The 20,383-nt window shown below is 33.1% G+C and overlaps 1 protein-coding gene across 1 annotated transcript; it reads left to right on the forward strand.

Moving 5' to 3' along the window:
• The first annotated feature begins 19,631 nt into the window (after positions 1-19,631).
• On the forward strand, positions 19,632-20,117 carry LOC149241550 (uncharacterized). Its single transcript, XM_089370584.1, has one exon. The coding sequence runs from the start codon at positions 19,632-19,634 to the stop codon at positions 20,115-20,117; it is 486 nt and encodes a 161-aa protein (XP_089226710.1).
• The last annotated feature ends 266 nt before the right edge of the window (positions 20,118-20,383 follow it).

Here is a 20,383-nt window from a genome sequence, read left to right on the forward strand (position 1 = left end):
GCAAAAAACATAAAAGGTACGTATTGCAACTTTATATTTGGAACCAAATCAGTTTGTATGGTATCAATGACTTTGCTATCGTAAACAAATTATCACTTGGGCAATTTTTACGGAAGAATTGACAGCACATTATGACGACACAAAAAGCAACACTTTTTTTAGCCAATTGATAAGTCTCAAACAAAAGGATTCAATAATGGAGCACATTGAGGAGTTCCAAAAATTAAACATAAGAGTAAAAAATATTCTAGAGGAGCATAGGATTGATGTGTTCATATGGACTTTAAAGGATAATATCCAACATGATGTTCGCCTTTGGGAACCTAATTCATTAGAGAAGGCATTCAGGTTAGCAAGAAAAATGGAAAGAAAAATTATGGCAACCAGGAAGCATACCAGTCACAACTATAAAGATGGAAGTGTTGTTACCCCTAGCCTTCCACAACCTATAATGTTGAAACCACAAAAATTGGAAGAAAAAATAGCAAAAGGGCTTTGTTACAGTTGTGATAGAAAATACACTAAAGGTCATAAGTGTGCTAAAAAGAAATTATTCTACATAGATTGTGAAGAGGAAGAAGAAAAGGAACAAGAAAGGTCAAAAGAAGAGGATATACTCCAAGAACAAAGCCTAGATAAAGAAGAAATGAATCCGACCATATCTTGTAATGCATTTGTTGGAATTACCACTTCTCAAACCATCAAGATAGAAGAACAAATCAAGAAGAAAAAGGTAATAGTGTTGATTGATTCAGGAAGTACCCACAATTTTATTCATTGTAAGGTAGCAAAAGAATCGAATTGCTTCCTATATCCAGCACCAGAGTGTCAAGTGATGGTTGCAAATGGAGGAATGATAAATAGCTCTGGAAAGTGCCATAATATCAAGCTATCCATGGGAGAATATATATTGACGAGCCCAATGCTTTCCATTCCAATGGGAGGTGCTGATGTTGTACTAGGAGTCCAATGACTACAGTCCTTGGGTACAATAGCTTTTAATTTTCAAGAATTTTTCATGAAATTTTCTGCGGAAGGAAAGGAAGTTGAATTAAGGGGTATTGCAGGGAAACCGGGAAAGATAATCAGCTCTAACGGTATGACAAAGCTTCTAAAAAAGGAACAAAGAGGTGTAATTGCACAATTATGTTCGCTATATGTTTCCACATCAGAATCATGTATTTCTCCATATCTCCAAAAAGTCTTGGACAATCATTTCAAGGTATTTGAGACTCCCAAAGGTCTCCCACCTATTTGTGATCATGATTATGCTATTCCTCTGATTCCAGGAAGTGTTTCTCCAAACATCAAGCCGTAGAGATATACCTATGCCCAAAAGAGTGAAATTGAACATATGGTTGCAGAAATGCTAGAGGCTGGTATAATTCAACCTAGTCAAAGTTCTTTCTCTGCTCCAGTAGTATTGGTGCATAAGAAGGATGGATCATGACGCATGTGTCTGGATTATAGGGAGCTCAACAAGCTCACTATTAAAGATAAGTTTCCCATTCCTATCATTGATGAATTACTGGATGAATTGCATGGATCAATTTACTTCACCAAGTTGGATTTTCGTTCAGTATATCATCAAATCAAAATGAAGACTGAAGACATTCCGAAAACAACATTTAGAACTCATGAGGGTCATTATGAATTTTTGGTCATGCCTTTTGGCCTTACCAATGCAACTTCTACATTTCAAGGTTTGATGAATTCCATTTTTAAACCCTAACTGAAAAAATTTGTGTTAATATTTTTTGATGATATACTAATCTACAGCAAGTCTTGGAAGGATCATGTTGAACATGTTGACAGGGTGCTACAACTATTGGAGGAGAAACAATTATATGCAAAAAGATCCAAATGTTTCTTTGGAGTACAAGAGGTGGAATATCTGGGTCATATTGTATCTCATGAAGGAGTTAAGGTAGACCCTAGCAAAATTAAAGCCATTAAGGAATGGAAAATCCCCATATCCATAAAGCATCTGTGAGGATTTCTCGGGTTGACAGGGTATTATCACAAGTTTGTTAAGAATTATGGGAGAATAGCAGCACCTCTAACAACATTATTGAAGAAAGATGCAATTGCATGGACTCCAGAAGCAACAAAGGCCTTTGAACATCTTAAAGAGGCAATGTGCCAAACACCGGTCTTAGCTACACCGAACTTCACAAAAACCTTTATTGTGGAATGTGATGCTTCAGGAAATGGAATTGGTGCTGTTTTAATGCAAGATGAAAGACCCATTGCTTTTGAAAGTCGTCCAATCAAGGGAAAGTTTTTACACAAAGCTATTTATGAGAAGGAAATGTTGGCAATACTACATGCACTTAAGAAATGGCGACCCTACCTAATGGGAAGACATTTCAAGGTAAAAATGGATCATGATAGCCTTAAATACATTTTAGAACAAATATTATCCTCTGAAGAGCAACAAAAGTGGGTCACAAAGATGTTGGGTTATGACTTTGAAATCATCTATAAAAAAGGGAAGCAAAATGTGGTGGCAAATGCACTCTCATGAAAGGATGACGATGTGGAAGCATTGTTGTGTGCCATTTCTATTATCCAACCAGATTGGATAAACGAAGCAAGGGAGGAATGGAAGAATAATGAAAAAGTGTGGGCACTTATTCGAAAATTACAACAAGATTGTAGTACATCTGATACATTTAGCTGGCAAAATGATTCGTTATGGTACAAAGATCACTTATACCTTTGTAAGAATTTGCAACTCAAACAAAAGATTCTTATGGAATTGCACACTTCTCCCGTAGGAGGGCACTCAGGATTTTTAAAAACTTACCACAAGGTTAAAAAGGAATTTTTTTGGGATGGCCTTAAATCGGATATTCAAAAGTTTGTGGCGGAATGTTTAGTTTTCCAACAAAATAAAGTTGAAACAATTAAGGCCTCGAGTCTATTACAACCTTTATCCATTCCAAGCCAACGTTGGGAGGAGGTTTCAATGGATTCTATCACAGGTTTACCCAAGTCTGAGGGAAAGAGTGTCATCATGGTGGTAGTTGACAGACTTACCAAGTATGCACACTTTTGTGCATTATCACATCCATTTAAAACCAGTACAGTTTCTATTGCATTTATGGAAACAATTCAAAAGCTACATGGAAACCCAAATATTATTGTAAGTGACAGAGATCCCATTTTCATTGGAAATTTTTGGACATAATTATTTTCTTGTCTTGGTACTCAGTTAGCTCATAGCTCATCTTATCATCCTCAATCTGATGGGCAAACTGATATAGTAAACAAATGTTTGGAAGGATATCTTCGTTGCTTTGTATCTGATAAACAGACACAATGGGTCAAATGGTTGCCTCTAGCTGAATGGTGGTATAACACTTCCTTCCATACAACAACAAAAATGACCCCATTTATGGCACTTTATGGATATCAGCCACCATCCATCACATCATATTTAAGAGAAAATTCTAAGGTTCAAACAGTGGAACATCACATTAAACATCAACAACAAGTCCTCCAACTCTTAAAGGATAACCTCGTGTTGGCACAGAATAGAATGAAACAACATGCAGATCAACATCGCAGCGAAACAAGTTTTGATGTAGGTGATTGGGTATTTCTACGGTTACAACCATATAAACAAATTTCCCTCAAGCAAGCTAAGAAGGATAATAAATTATCACCATAGTATTATGGTCCGTACAAGGTGTTGCAAAAGATTGGTACTATGGCATACAAATTGGAGCTTCTTGCAGCGTCTCGAGTGCACCTAGCTTTCCATGTTTCATGTTTAAAGAAGGTTATAGGCGACAAGCTCCCAATTCAAACAATATTGCCAGAACTTGATGAGGAAGGAAAAATTATATTGGAACCGGAAGCAGTCACAGAAACAAGAACTCGACAGCTACGAAATCGATCAATTTCGAAGTATCTCATCAAGTGGAAGAACTTATCTGCTGAAGATTCCACATGAGAGGATAAGAATTTTATACAGAAGCATCCAGAACTACTCAAGCATTGAGGACAACACTTTTTTGAAGGAGAGGGGCATGTTAGGTCCCTATAATACTAGTGATTACCCCTTTACTATTGTAGTTCTATCCCTTATTAATATTGTTGCGCCCCTATTGTCCCCATATTTTTATCACTGTGCCCCATAGAATCCCTCTATTGTTATTTTGTGGCTTTATATTATTATTGTTAGGTCGACTGGGTTATATTGTGACTCCTTAGACTCCTATATATATAAAGGAGGTTTTGTCATTTGAATCATCCAGGAATGGTTCATTTGTGTAATGTAAAGGAGGTTGCCCCCTCGAAGAGGCTGAATTCTAAGGCATTCAACTATCTTTTCTATCTTTTTGTGAGTTGGTTTCATAACATGGGTTTCTTCACATGTTTCTAAATTGTTTTGATCTTGGAAATTTTTCCTTTTGTCCATCCATACATTTCCCCAATTGTAGCTTCTAGATTTATCTTTTGAGACATTTGAAGATTTCTAATCACCTATATAAAAAAATATATATGAAAATTAAAGTTCATTAAATCATACAAATTGGCCGAGTTAATACTTTCTAATAATGCATATTTATTAATTACCAAAAAAAACATAAACATTGTTAAACCCAAAAAAATATTTGTTAAAAAATATTAAATGTTAAAAAACAATTGCATTTAGAACAAAAGAAATTGTTAAATAAAATTTCGCTGTTATATATAACTCAATTTAACAACCTCAACGGCCTTCACATGCAAATCCACAATCACGTAAAGTTATACCATCACATCTAATCATAAAAAAAAAATTATATTCATTTCAAACTATTTAAAACCGGACATGAAATGACACTGTCGCAGTTCTAAATTTTATTAATACAATTTTATGAATTAATAAATAAAATTAATATTCATGGCGAACGTTTTCAAAATCTTAAAGTCACAGAAACGATAAGCTTTAGGATAGAAAATTTTCAGCTCCTTTATAAGATCATGGTTCTAAATTTTAGAAATATAATTTTATGAGTTAATAAATAAATTAATATTCTTGCAAAATGTTTTCAGAATCTTAAAATCACAGAAACGATAAGCTTTCGGATAGGAATTTCATATTACGTTATAAGATGATGAATGATAATGAATGGTTTCAATTTTGAAGTCACGTCCCTGTAAATACAGAAGATGATAAGCTTTCAAATAGAAATTTCAGATCACATTATAAGATGATGAATGATAATGAATGGTTTCAATTTTGAAGTCTCCTGTAAATTTCAATTATGATAAAGTTAAGATGTATGAATGATTTAAAATTCAATTTAATTTTTGATTTATGATTTCTATATTTTTAATTTCCAAAAAAAATATTCATAATTTGAAGTTTGAGTTAAGAAATCTGTATTTTTTTTTTTTTAGAAATTCTTGTATGCATTTAAAAAACAAATCCAACAAGTGTCCACATGGGGTAGCTCAAGCGGCAAGAGCCGTGGAAATGAAGTCTCACCGAACTGGAAGTCTTGGGTTCAAATCTTGGGCTACCCTCCCCCGTAGAGGGGTACATAATGGACATGTAAATCAGAGAGTCCCGCCCCAGATTACAAAAAAAAAAAAAAAACAAATCCAACAAGTAAATCATGATTTCTTAAAAAAATAAAAATTTTAAATTTTTTTAGTGAAGTTTGAATTAAGAAATCTGTATTATTTCTTGGTTTTTTTTAATAGGAATTTTTATATGCATTTGAAAATAAAAAATCTCAAAGTCAAACCATGATTTCTTAAAATTATCACCATGAAATTTGTGACGTGTCAATAGCATGTAATTTCAAAGTATACAGAAATTGCCAAACATGATGGTTCGTAGTGATTTTTTAAATATATTTTTAAATACATAAATAGATTTAATGTCTAGTGATATTTGAAATAGAATTAAATTGGTTATATTTTAGTTAAATTGGTTAAAAACCTCTTATCTACTCCAATTTTGAAAATTCAAAATCCTCAATTTTGGATTCCAAAAAACTACCAAATAGCATTAAACATTTTATCCACTCCAATTTTGAAAATTTAAAATCCTCAACTTTGGTTTCTAGAAAACTACCAAATAACATTAAATATTGTTATACAAATTTTAGATACTGAAAATTCTACGCTTCAGTTAATTACTTAAAATTTATTTGGATGAGTGTTGGATAGATTACTAGGCCATGGACAGGCTCCTTAGTTATGAAGTTCCTTATTTAACAAGGTTGCCAACCTTAAAATTTTCATAAAACAATTTTCAAAACATCATGCACAAAATTGGGGAGAAATCGACGAAAATGTTGATTCATAAATAAATCTAATACTTTAAAAACCTTTTATCTATTACAATTTTGAAAATTCAAAATCTTCAATTTCTGATTCTAGAAAACTACCAAATAACATTAGAGATCGTTTTACAACAAGAACAGACTTTAGATACCCAAAATTTTACGCTACATTTAGTTAATTACTTAAACTTTAGATACCGAAAATTCTAAGCACGCTACATTTAGTTAATTACTTAAACTTTATTTGGATGAGTATTGGATATATTACTAAGTCTTGGGCAGGCTCCTTAGTTATGAAGTTCCTTATTTAACAAGGTTGCCAACCTTAAAATCTTCTTAAAACAATTGCAAGAACATCATGCAAAAAATTGGAGAGAAATCAAAGAAAATGTTTTTGAAATTTTGATTCATAAATAAATCTAATACCTTAAAAACCTTTTATCTATTCCAATTTTGAAAATTCAAAATCTTCAATTTCTCATTCCAGAAAACTACCAAATAACATTAAACCTCCTATCCACTGCAATTTTGAAAATTCAAAATCCTCAACTTCTGAAAATTACCAAATAACATAAAACCATAAAACACATAATAGATTAGAATAAAAAAAATAAAATACACACTTTTTTTCTTGAATTTGAGGGTTTATCGGGCTGCGGCCCTGAGTTTGAGCTCCGCCCCAAGCTAATTGGGAGAAATCAAGCCTTAATTTACTTCAAAATTTCTTTAAGGGCTCCCTAAGCTGGTTGGAAGAAATGGCACCTTAATTTACTTTAGAATTTCATGAAAGGCTATATACCATATCAAAATTTACATATAACTTGTAAGTATTTTTCACGTTTTACAATAACTAACTACATAAGTAAATAAAGCAACCACGCCTTAATTTACTTCAAAATTTCCTAGGCATTGTATACCATATCAAATTTGACATAACTTGTAAGTGTTTTTTAGGTTTTATAATAAATGAAGAGTACATAGCTCATAGGCTGATAGCACCAGTCTAAGATTTTTGAACGAGAAAGCATGTCATGTTCAAAGGCTAACAAATTCAACACTGGAGTAGGGTAAAAACAAATTCAAAAGCACGCTTTAATTTACTTTGGGTAAAAACAAATTCAAAAGCAAGCATGCCATATTCAGAAGCTAACAAATTCAACACTGCAGTAGGGAAAAAACAAATTTAAAAGCACGCCTTAATTTACTTCAAAATTTCCTGAAGGGTTGTATACCATATCAAATTTTACATAACTTGTAAGTATTTTTCAGGTTTTACATTAAACTAATGACATAAGTAAATAAAGAGTACATACCTCATACTCTAATACCACCAGTCTAGCAATTTTGAACGAGAAAGCATGCCATATTCAAAGGCTAACAAATTCAATGAACGAGAAAGCATGCCATATTCAAAGGCTAACAAATTCAACACTGCAGTAGGGTAAAAACAAAATCAAAAGCAACCACGCCTTAATTTACTTCATAATTTCCCGAGGGTTGTATACCATATCAAATTTTACATAACTTGTAAGTATTTTTCAGGTTTTACAATAAACTAATGGCATAATTAAATAATTAGTATATACCTCATAGGTTGATACCACCAGTCTAGCAGTTTTTAAACATGCCATATTAAAACAAATTCAACAGTGCAGTAGGGTAAATTAAAAGATTGCAGGGATGTTATTGCTTTTCCCAATTAGCAAGAAAGAGCAATCACGGAGGAAAATGTACGACCATGAAACACATAATCCATCAAACCACATATAGTTAGATGACAAAGGCGAAAGTGGTAACTAGACCTTGGTAAATTCTAAATGTGAAAGTGGTAAGTCGCCCTGGCAAATTCTAAAGTTGTTTCTCAAGAGAGTGAAATCCAATGCTAGTTAATAGGTCATTAAATTATGTCATCAACACCCAGATCTTGAAAGAATATAGCACCGTAGCCATAGCGATGTAATCCCCATTGCCCAATGCCCATAATATTCCATTAATTCTCAACAACTAGATCTTGAAAAAACATCGCAGGCTAGCCATAGCCCTGTGAGTCCAGACTCCATAGATACAAAGCAATTTGATTAGATCACCCATGATTAGATTTTTGTAAACTCAACCTTAGTTATAATAAATAATTTTGAGATTAATAAATTCTGATACCATAAATTTTTAGGTTTGGATTTTTAATTAAAAATCAAAATGACAGAACCCCAATATATTTTAAACGTCGAATTTAATATGCAAAAATTTTCACCAACCATAAAATAAGTGCTGAAACTTCAAATACAAAAGGCCAATTTCCTTCCCTGCTAACGGCACCCTCTTAACTGCTAAACGTGCTGGCTGAATCGCGTGGTATTTCCGTGTACGGGGTTTTATATTCACTATACGGAAGCCGCGAATATTTCCGTGATCTTAATCCAGTGGACGGCTATTTAACCTCACTTGTCTTTTCATCCCGTCGACGGCTATGTCAGTCGTACAGACACTGACGTGTATTGTCTGGCTTAACCAGGTCGCGAAGTAAATGGTAATAAACTATTGAAAATCCCCATAGTCTAAGGTTTTGGAAGGTTTTCTGCATATTTTTTGGTTTGACACATTAGCCCAATTGCAATATTAGAAAAATCTAAAATATATAATAATTAAACTACAGCTTTTAGAATCCTTGCTTTGACACACAACCAAATTCTAATATATAAAAAATCAAAATACATAATAACTAAATTATAGCTTTAGAATTCCTGTAAATGTGTTTTTCCAAGTAAATAAAAGATTTAAATTTGTTTTTTAACACGTGCGTATATAGTTTTTTTAGTTTCATAAGGATATTTAATATAATATTATTATTATTGTTGTTATCTAATTTTAAGGTCACTATTAAGCTAGACATCATATTGGTGAATGAGCTTTTTTGTTTGTGGGACAAGAAATTCATTTTTGCCTAGTGATTTGACTGCTAAATCTACAAAGGCATACCTGTGGCCTCTTAGGAAAAAACACGTGCTCTTAACCAAGAATCTTTATATATAAATTATAAAGTTTTAATTTAAGTTTGAGACATTCTTTATTTTTTAATAGTAATATTTTTTGATTGATTTTGTTCAAAATTTGGTATAAGTTTGAGTTTTGTGATCCATTTTAAGTGTCTCAAATTTTTTTAAAAACACTAAATCCATTAATATATTTAAAAACACATTTTAAATAACAAAAATACACAATCTCACATAACTTTTTATAATAAAATTCGAGGAAAAAAATTAACTAAATTATATTGTAAAATAATGATTTTTTTGTATAGTTTATATTTTTATTAATTTTTAAATTTAAATTTTATTAAATTTCAAGTTAATAAGAAAATTATTATTTTGTAAAATAATAATTTTCCATATAGTTTATATTGTTATTAATTTTTAAATTTAAATTTTATACAATTTCAAGTTAATATGAAAAGTTTTATTTATGCCCATGGAGCTTTGGATTGATGGTAAATGGGTGCACTGTTAAGGCACTCCTTGTAATAGTGTGTATGAAATTTTAAATATGACTTTTAAAAATAAAAATGGTTTGAATAATTTAAAATTGTAAATATTATTTAGCAAAATTAATTAATCATAACTAATTTAATAAATTAAATGTTTTTTGGATTAAAATGTTATGTGCATTTTAATTATATAAATTTTGAATTGATTGCTCAATTTTATTATCTAAAGGAAATTGGTGAATTTTTTTGATAATAAGTTTATAAGTATGAATTAAAAAAAATAATAATCTTATGAAATTTAAAAATATAAAAAAATTTATATTTTTTTATAAAATTATAATTATACTAAGTTAATTATAAGATTTTCCTACATATAAGAATTTTTATAGTTTTTAGTGGAAGTCTTTATCATGTAATGACTAAAATTAAAATAGTAGAAAGAATAAATAGATAATAATATTGATATTAATATTAAGATTATAATATTTATAATAAAATTATAGTATAATTATTACAAAATTGTTTAGCTGAGAGACAGACGTTTCATGAAAAGTTAAAGTCTAGCATATCAACCTATTGATATTATTTTCATATTTTTTAATCTTTTCTGGTAATATAATTGGTCGAAATTTTATCTAAATTGTGTAACATGTTCCTAACATATTTTAAACACTATGTTACTTTCAATCAATCAAATATTGGTTTTCTTTATTATTTTTAAATTTTATTAATAAATGAGAACACTAATAAATTTTTTAAATAATTTTAACTATAAAAAATGCGTAGTCCAACGAGGTGGAGGAATTGCTGGGAAAGTTATGGAAATTCCGATCATATTTAGAGAAAATTTGGCAAAGATTTTTATAAATCCAAATTATAGTTGTTAAACTTCAAAATTTTAGGTGATTTAAACATTTTTGATGGTGCTGAATCCATTTCCACCATCAAAAACACTATTCGAACACTCCCTCTACAAAATTTTTTAAATTTTTTACCCGGATCCACAACTTTTGACCAACCGGGCAATTCCTTCCTCCACCTGGTCAAATGACTCCTAAAAAAACCTACCAATGTTTTGAGTTTGGCCCTTATTACAATGTTCTATCGGAAGTATTATCACAAGTACTCGACCAAGAACACTATATCAAAGCATGCAAATAGTCTTCGTTCAATGACACCATCTCAATGTATGCAAATCTACCAACAGCACTATAACACAAAATAAGCACTGCCCAAGGGCGAGTTGATATGAATGAGATACTCGTTATTGAAACTACCGAAAAGTCATCATGTGTGGTCATAACTCCATTCGATCCAAAAGTGTTTCCGAGTCCAGCCATAAATGGATGAAATTAGGGGTTGCCTGTCATTTTTCACTCCCCTTTGGTCAATGAAATTGCGTCTTGGCTAATATGATGATATGTGGGGAGGACTCTCCGCCTTGGACCTTTAAATGGAGTCCCGAATGCTATGGAAACCATTAAAGTCTACAGCTAGCTAACAAGATTTTGTGGGTTATGGGTAATTTAAGAGTAACATTAGCAATTTCATTCTATTATGTGCAAAATTGATAGTGTATAATTTTTGTTCCGGTTAGGCTATACAGTATCTTTTTCTGATTTGCATTTTTGTCTCAGCTTTGGAAAAAACTAACTATTAAAATGGTTATAAATAAACAATAAATATAATCTAATTCTTAATTTCTATCTAAAACTGAGGAAAACTATTAAAATGCTTATAAACAAACCATAAATATCATATAATCTACCAATTCAGGACCAGATTCGCATGGCTTGTCTATCCAAAGTTAATTATTTTAGAAATGAGAGAAAAACGTACATGTATAGCCTATCCGCGATTAATTATTTTAGAAAAGGAAAAAGAAACTTACCTGTTCATTTAGAATACAGGAAAAATGTCGAACTGAGTGATTATTTTCCTTTTCTTCCGCCATATTTTTATACACATCAGTAACCACTCCAATTTGTCCTGTCAAAATAATGAACATCAAAAATCTATCCGACCAATGGAGGAATCGTAAGTATTGCATCAAACCCAATTAAAAAAAGGAAAACATTTAATTAAATAGATCTAGCAGATCCACGGTGAAAAGAAAGAGTAAGGTAAAACATACATACTGTAGACTTTGATGGCCACTTCGAACCCTCACTGTGCGTCCTGCATCGTTCGAACTCTGGGGACAAAAATGGATATGAAACCATATACAAAACATCCCAAAGCAGATATGGATATGGATATGCATTCGGTCACATCCTTCTCTCAGATAAGGAAACAAATAATTATATACGCTAAACATACCACAACAGATGCCTCTGTTATTTGGGCGTGTTCGATGCCCAAATGCGTCTCTTATTTGGGCTTGAACCCTGAGGCCATACATCTCATATCGAACCAAATAAAAAAGCTCGTCCCAATGGTATCTTTCCTTTTTTAATTCGAAACAAGTACATCAATCCAACAGTGTTTTATGCGCATAAAAAAAACGGAAGAAAAGGACAATTACATCTTCCTTAGATGTAATAATTTAGTTATTAGGTTTTTGTGTGATTTTTTTTTGGGGAGTATATAAGGATGTAACAATTTAGTTATTAGATTTTTGTGTGTTTTGGGAACTCTAACGATAATATTAGCAATCTCATTTGATTATTTGTAATAATTAATCATTTAGTTTAGATTCAAATACACTATTATATAATTTTTTAATTTATATTTGTGTGATTTGTAATTTTTTTCTAAATCCTGAAAAACTATTAAAACGGTTATAAACAAACAATAAATATAATCTAATTTACTAATTCAGAATCAACATAAACAATAAACTTCTTAATCTACTTAATGTGATTCATATTATGTATCTCAGCTAAATTATTAAATAATAATATATATAATATATTCTACTAATTCAGAATCCGTTTTTCATTTCATTTCTATCTGAATTTCTCTTACATTGGCATCCTATCCGTAATTAATTATTTAGAAAAAGAAAGAAACCCACCTGGTCATCTAAACATGGAGAAGAGTTGAAGTGAGCTGGATTATTGTCCTTTTCTTCCGTTTTTTTATGCGCATAAGTAACCACTCCATTTTCTCTGTCAAAATTAATAAACATCAAAAAGCCATTTGATTAGTATAAACCCAATTAAAAAATGGAAGGCGATGAATTAAATAGAACTAGCCAATGTAAGGGAGAAGTTATAAAGGCAAAAATGCACAGAGGGCAGATTTTGGGAAATTCGAATTCTAATTATTTGCAAGCCTGCCATAGATGTGCAATCTGTGCGTCCTGTGTCATTGGAACTCTGGGGACATAGATCTGATATCAAACCAAAATACAAATGAAACCAATTTAAAAAAAAAAAGTTCCAAGGCAATTTACAGAGTCAGTTACATCTTTCTCTCGCTCAAACAAGGAAATCGTTATATATACAAAACATACCGCAGATTTTGATGGGCGCTTCTAGATCTAATCCTTGGCCAGATCCGCATATGCCCATTCTCTCCCTCCTTATCTTGGACGGATTCGAACCCTGAGGCTATATATCTAAATCTAACTAAATCAAAGAGTTAGTCGAGTGATCTCCTTTTTAATTCGAGACAAATACACCAATCAAATTATGTTTTCCGCTTGTCCCAATTTATTAAGTTTTGGTTGCAAAATTTGTTTTCCGCTTGTCCCAATTCATTAGGTTTTGGTTGTAAAATGCACACATATGCCAGCGAGTTCAAACCCAATCAAAACCAAATGAGCAGATGCCAACGGGTTCGAACCTAATCAAGCCAAAGCTAAAAACTAATCAATTTGCAAAGAATCTCACCTGTGTTGGTGTTCCTGACATAATTGCACCAATTAAATTATGTTTTAATTAAATGGTAAAATTTATATTTAGATTTAAATTTAACAATAAAATTTCAAGTTAATATTTAATAAATAAATATTAGTATTTTAATATTTTTAATTTACATACATTTATGTTAAGTATAAAAAATAATTAAAAAAATGAATATAAATTTTATTAAATAAAAATTCTAAGTTATATAATACTTTATTTATATCGGAAATATTTTCTTTCCTCCGAATTTTGAACTTAAAAAATTCTGGCTAACATCAAATATCTTTTGGTTTAACTCTTTTATATATAAAATTTTGAGCCTTTACAAGAACAATAAAATAAGTGCTTTACATCATAACGATGATGGATATTTATAAATGTTTAAAAAATATGAAATTATTTAATTTATTTTTTTGGTAAGAAAAGGTTTAATATAAATATTTTTAAAATAAGTGCTTTACTTTATAACGTGGACGTTTAAAATTGTTTAAAAAATTATAAAATTAAAATTATTTAATTTTATAAATATTTTAAAAAATGAAATTATTTAATTTATTTTTAGATAAAAAAAGTTTAATACAGATATTTTTAAATTAATATAGTTTTTATAACTTAAAAGTTTAGAAAATTTCATTATAATAAAATAATTAAAAATTGTTATTAATTATAATTGTAATTAAGATAAAGTGTTTTTTATATTCAAACTTATTAAAGTTATAAAGATGACAATTTTTTTTAAAACTACACCTACAACAGTTTGTTAACAAACTCTTTGACGAAAACACATGATGGAGAGAGCCGCTGTGGATGACCGCACACAACCCTAACTGCTGCAGCACCCAGCGCAAAGCAGCCCTTGTTGCACCTCAGTGGCCTCCCACTACTGAGGCTCAATCCTCAAGCTACGGAAGCAGAGATCGCAGTACCAGCGAGCATTTTCTACTCCCAGATTGTAGCTACCCTTAGCGGCCTTCTGCTGCTGAAGTCTAAGCATTATGGACCCATTAGAGGATGAAGATCATCATTCAGATCATCAGCAAGAAACTGAAGTAATAGCAAAAGCCTTTGCCTCCCTTATTTCTGCAATGGGTCCGGCAAAGAGCCGACCATCAATTTCAAAGTTTGTTAAAAGAATGGAAGAAATACCAAAAATATCTCTTCCTCCTGCACTCCCAAGAAAAGCAGCACTCTCCCTGGCAGAACGAGGATTAGTAGGGCAGTTTACTAGGTTGTGGCCATCGCCCAAGACTGTCCAAAAATGGGTAGAAAGAAACTGGTCTGCATCAATAAATGGGAAAATCTCAATCAGGTTCTGTGGTAGAGGGTACTACACCTTTCATTTCGAAACCAAAGAGGACCGAGATCTGATATTCAGGAATGGTCCGTATTTTATGGATACAAGGGGACTGTATTTGAATAGATGGACACCAGACTTTGATCCAGAAATGGATGTTCCAAATGTTGTACCTGTATGGGTTAGATTGTCGCATCTTCCCCTCCATTGCTGGGGAGACGATTCAGTTAAAGCCATAGGAAACGCAGTCGGGAAATACATAGATAGATACAAGCCAAGAGAAAACATGCATGCATGTGCCCAAATCTGTGTAGAAGTGGATCTAGGGAGAGGACTTCCAGAAGCTATCAAAATCAAAGTGGATCAATGGATGCACATACAGCAATTGGACTATGAACAAATTCCCTTTAAATGCAAGGCATGTCATGAATATGGTCATTTTGCAAATAGATGTACAAAAAATAAAGAAAATGAAAGCGAAAAGATTGATGATTTGGAAAATAAATGGGAACAGGTCAAAAGAAAGAAGACAACTAATAAACAATCAACCCAACCCTCTTTGCAGCCCACAACATCCACTAAAGCCCTCCCTCTCTTGCCAAAAGCAGTCTTTGCAAGCCATAACCTCTTTGATCCCTTGCACCCTTCAGCCCCCCCATCCCTTGGACCCAAATCTAGATCTAGATCTAGAACCCCTCACTCTCCCAACCCCACTCAGTCTCCTCATTCTCCCAGAGGTTCAACTCACCTCTCTCTCCTCCTCCCTTAGTGGACAGAATATTAACCAGAAAGCAATTAAAGGAAGCATTTCCAAATGTAGAAAACCAAAAAAAAGTTGGAAGAAAGACAAATAAAGAGCTAAGGGATGAAGCAGTAGCAAAATAAATGGCTTTAGGAACGCAGCAATCTATGGATACTTACCTAGGGAAAAGCACAGGAAACATGGAGAAAAGCTAGCAAAAGGGGAAAGGAACCATGCACCACCCAACAAGTAAATAATGATAATAGTCTCCTGGAATTGCAGAGGAATGGGGACACCTTTTAAAGAAAATGCAACAAGAGAAATACTGACAAAAGAAAACCCATATATCCTTATGATTCAGGAGACAAAAGAAAACTACCAAGAATCTGAAAATATTAAAAAAAAGTTCAGACACTACGAAGAGGAAGCAATCCAGGCAACAGGAACATCAAGAGGTATCTGCACAATTTGGAAAAAAGGAATATGGGAATTAATCCAAAAACAAACAGATCAGCACTGGATATTAACGGATTTAAGGCAGATCAGCACAAAAGAGAGATACAGGGTCATAAATATATATGGCCCCAATCACTATAAGGAGAAAGAACAGTGTTGGGCAACACTAAAGGAAGCATTACAAGAAACACAAGCCAGGAAAATAATTCTAGGAGGGGATTTAAATCTGGTTAGAAGTATAGAGGAAAAGTTTGGAGGAAACTATCAAGCGGATCCATCCAGGAATTCTTTAGAAGAAATAATGGAGCAGCACAGCCTTCTGGACATCCCTCCAAATAATGGAAAATATACCTGGAATAACAAGAGAGTGGGTAAAAGTAATATAAAAGAAAGGTTGGATAGAATTTTGATTCAAGAAAACATAGCAGCAGTGTACAGCTCTATCAAATCAAAAATCATTCACACCACAGCTTCTGATCATAAATCGATTGTAATAACATTGGGCAAAATGGAAAACTAAGGCCCACTCCCTTTCAGATACAGCTCAACCTAGGAAAACAACACAAAAATCTGGAAATTAGTTAAAACAGCATGGGAACCAAGAATATCAGGCTCACCACAGTTCATTTGGGAGACAAAATTTAAAAATGTAAGATGCAAGCTGAAGGAATGGGCAAGATTAACAAAAAAAAAAAAAAAACTACAACAGAAAATGGACAACATGCAAGCTGAAAAAGAAGGTAAAGAACAAAGCAAGAAAGATTACTTAAAAGAGAATGAAATCTTTTTGGAAATATACAGAGAAAACAAGAAAGAAAAGGAAGAGGCCAGACTGAAATCCAGAAGCCTATGGCTCAAGGCAGGGGACAAGAACACCTCATTTTTTCACAACAATATGAAAATCAGAAGAGCAAGAAACCAAATAGAAAAAATTCAAGTGGAAAACCAAGAAGTCAAAGGAGTGGAAGAAATAAAAAAAAAAGCAACTTACAAGCACTTCAAAAACTTACTTTCAGCGACAGAAGAAACGACTGAATATGAAGAAATTTTGCAGCACACAAAAAGGAAAATAAAAAAAGAACAAAATAAAGATATGTGCAAGGATGTCACAGAAGAAGAGCTAGTGGAGGCCATATGGAGTATACATTCGGATAAAACACCTGGGCCAGAGGGATTTACAATAGCTTTCTATAGAAACCATTGGCATATAATCAGAAAGGACATTTTAAGAATGACGAAGAGTGTTTAAAAAAAAATGGGAAGTCACGCAAAATCTTCCTATCTAGCTCTGGTCCCAAAGGAGTCAAACCCCTCCACCTTCAACAAGTTCCGGCCCATCTCTCTATGCAATTTGTCTTATAAGATAATAACAAAAATAGTGGCAAATAGAATCAAGAAAGTGTTGCACCTAATTATATCAGAAAATCAAGGAGGGTTTGTCCCAAACAGACAAATCATTAACAATGTTATAATGGTTCAGCAAGTTGTTGTCCACTCTAGTATTCTAAAGCAAGAAAAAGGTATGATAATCAAATTAGATATGGCAAATGCTTTCGATAGAGTTAGCCACCCATACCTGATGGCTGTACTCCAGAAACTAGGCTTCTAAAAAAAAAAAAATAGAAGTCATACAAAAATGCATCTCTACCCCATGGATCGCTCCCCTCATAAATGGAAGACCTAGTGAATTTTTCCAAAGCACAAGAGGCCTCAGGCAAGGCTGCCCTCTCTCCCCATTTCTCTACATAATAATGGCAGAGACCTTAAGCAGAGCATTAGAAACTCAGAGAAAAGAAAGAACTATCACAAGGTTGAGAATAGCAAAAGGAATAAAAACCATAAACCATTCCTTGTTTGCGGATGACACATTGTTGCTGGGAGGAGCATCAACAATAATAGCAAGAAGATTCAAAAAAATTCTTGATGCATTTCTACAGGTGTCAGGTGGGCTATTAAATAATACAAAATGCAGGATCTATGGGTGGAACATTTCGTCTAGAACCATGCAAAGGATTTCACAAATCATGGAAATCCCAACACAGGAAAATTGGAATCATTTCTTTTACCTGGGACTAGAAATATGGACAAAATAGATTGAAAAAATGCAAGACAGGATAAAGAATTGGGGAATGATGTGGCTAAATATGGTTGGAAGGGTGATATTAATCAAAGCTCTCCTTGCTGCATTACCAATCTATCAATATGCAATAATCATGGCACCAGCAAGTGCTCACAAATAGATGGAATTAATCCTAAGAAGTTTCTTATGGCAGGGTGGGAAGCAGGAAAACAAAAAGTTCAGCTTGGTCAGGTGGGAACAAGTAGTGCTACCATATGAACAAGGAGGCATGTCCATTCGATTACCTGGGCTCATGAATACAGCTCTGGGAATGAAAATAGTTTGGAGACTCATAACAGGTAAAGAGAGCTGGTGGAAAAAAACCCTCATCAATAAATACATGGATGGTTCCAAGGAAAAACTGCTAAATGGAAACATTCCAATAAGACAAAGCACCCAAGTATGGAAGCTAGTTAAAAAAGTAATCCCTCTAATGAGCAGCCACATCTCCAAAATCCCAGGTAATGGAAAAACAATATCAATTTGGGAGGACAGAATCATGGGAAAAGACCCAATACAGGATCATCCGGAAATTGAAGGCATTCAAGAATGGATGAAAGGAAAAGGCTTTAACACTTTACATTCAATCTCCTTGTGGAATCAAAAGGAATGGCAGGAATGGAAAATCCCAGCAATCCCAGCAAACCTGGAAGGACAATGGAACAAAATCAGGCAGCACTTAAAGGGGGCAGCACCAATTCACTATGATGAGGAAGATAATTACCTTTGGGACCCAAGTAATGGGCAATACACAGTCAAAACTGGATATAAAATTCTCCAAGATCAAACCAATCAACAAGACTGGGATGCTTGGAAAATAGCATGGAAATTTGAAAGTTTGCCTAAGATAAAAATTTTCATTTGGACTCTATTAAAAGGAAAGATCCTGACCAGTGAAAATTTAAAAAAAGAGGCTTCCAAGGGCCATCACGATGCCCATTATGTCAGCAGGCTGAAGAAAACATTCAACACTTATTTCAAGAGTGTAAATTCTCAAGAGAGTGCTGGGAGCAGCTTATGAGCCCACTGGAAATGAATATAGACTTTGGAAAACCATTGCCGGAATTTCTCAGAACACTAGAGAAATCCTACCCATATGCAACAAAGAAGAAAGTCACAATTCTAAGAATATGGAAATGTATCCCAACAGTTCTATGTTGGCAAATTTGGCTGACTCGAAATAAGTGCATCTTCAAAAATCAAAATCCAAGAATTGGGAAAACATTATCAAAAACCTGGGGACTAACTTCTGAAATCCTCAATGAAAAAGGAACTGCACCAACGAATTACAGTATTCTCCAACAAGAAGAAAGAGACTGGCTCAGCAAAGCCATAATAAACAACAATGGCCAAAAAGGACAGAGAAAAGAAAACTCAGGAAAAAATTGGAAATTAAGAATGACTGAAGAGGAAATTGAAAACTGGAAAAAACTTCAGAACAGACATTGTTTGCATTTTGATGGAGCCTCTAAGAATAATCCGGGAAAGGCAGGAGCAGGGGGAATAATTCTCGATCCGAATGGGAAAAAAATTGTCACCTATGAATGGGGATTGGGACAAATTTCAAATAACAAGGTTGAAGCTTATAGCTTGCTGATGGGGACAAGAATGATTAAAAAAAGAGGAATCCAAAATCCAATAATTTTAGGAGATTCAGCCATCATAATCGAGGCAATGGTTCAAAAAAAAAGTCCAAGCAATGAGTTTATGAGTAGAATCATCAAAAGAATCAGAAGGAATTTAGAAGGTTCTGGCAATGTAACCTTCAAACATATATTGAGAATACATAACCAGCAGGTGGATCACCATGCAAATCAAGCAGTGGAAAAGAAGGAAGGAAGAGTCCGTGAGAACAAAGAAGAATACTATCATTCAGTGCCATAATCTCAATCGAAAATGATAAGATTAAAGTTCTGTAAAATCAAGGGACAAAGCAGGTTGAATAAGGAAAAAAATCAAAAATCGAAAAGCACAGCACATCAAAGGACGCACAGCCCAAAGGAAAATCAGAAAAGCACAGGTAGGCAGAGGAAAAATCATGACAACAGGGATCTTCGCATGAGAAATGTCAGAGAAGGCAATCCTGGTCACAAGGCTCATGAGATAACATATCACTGCTCAGGAGAAAAACGATCCAGGAAGGACGATCA

This window comes from Pinus tabuliformis, chromosome 8 (assembly GCF_031772625.1).
Source record: "Pinus tabuliformis cultivar Carrire ecotype Pingquan chromosome 8, CPIR1, whole genome shotgun sequence".
Taxonomy (NCBI): Eukaryota; Viridiplantae; Streptophyta; class Pinopsida; order Pinales; family Pinaceae; genus Pinus; species Pinus tabuliformis.

Bases quoted from the DNA above. Each gene is read 5' to 3' on its own strand.
- LOC149241550 (XM_089370584.1), top strand. From the start codon at position 19,632: ATGACTGAAGAGGAAATTGAAAACTGGAAAAAACTTCAGAACAGACAT.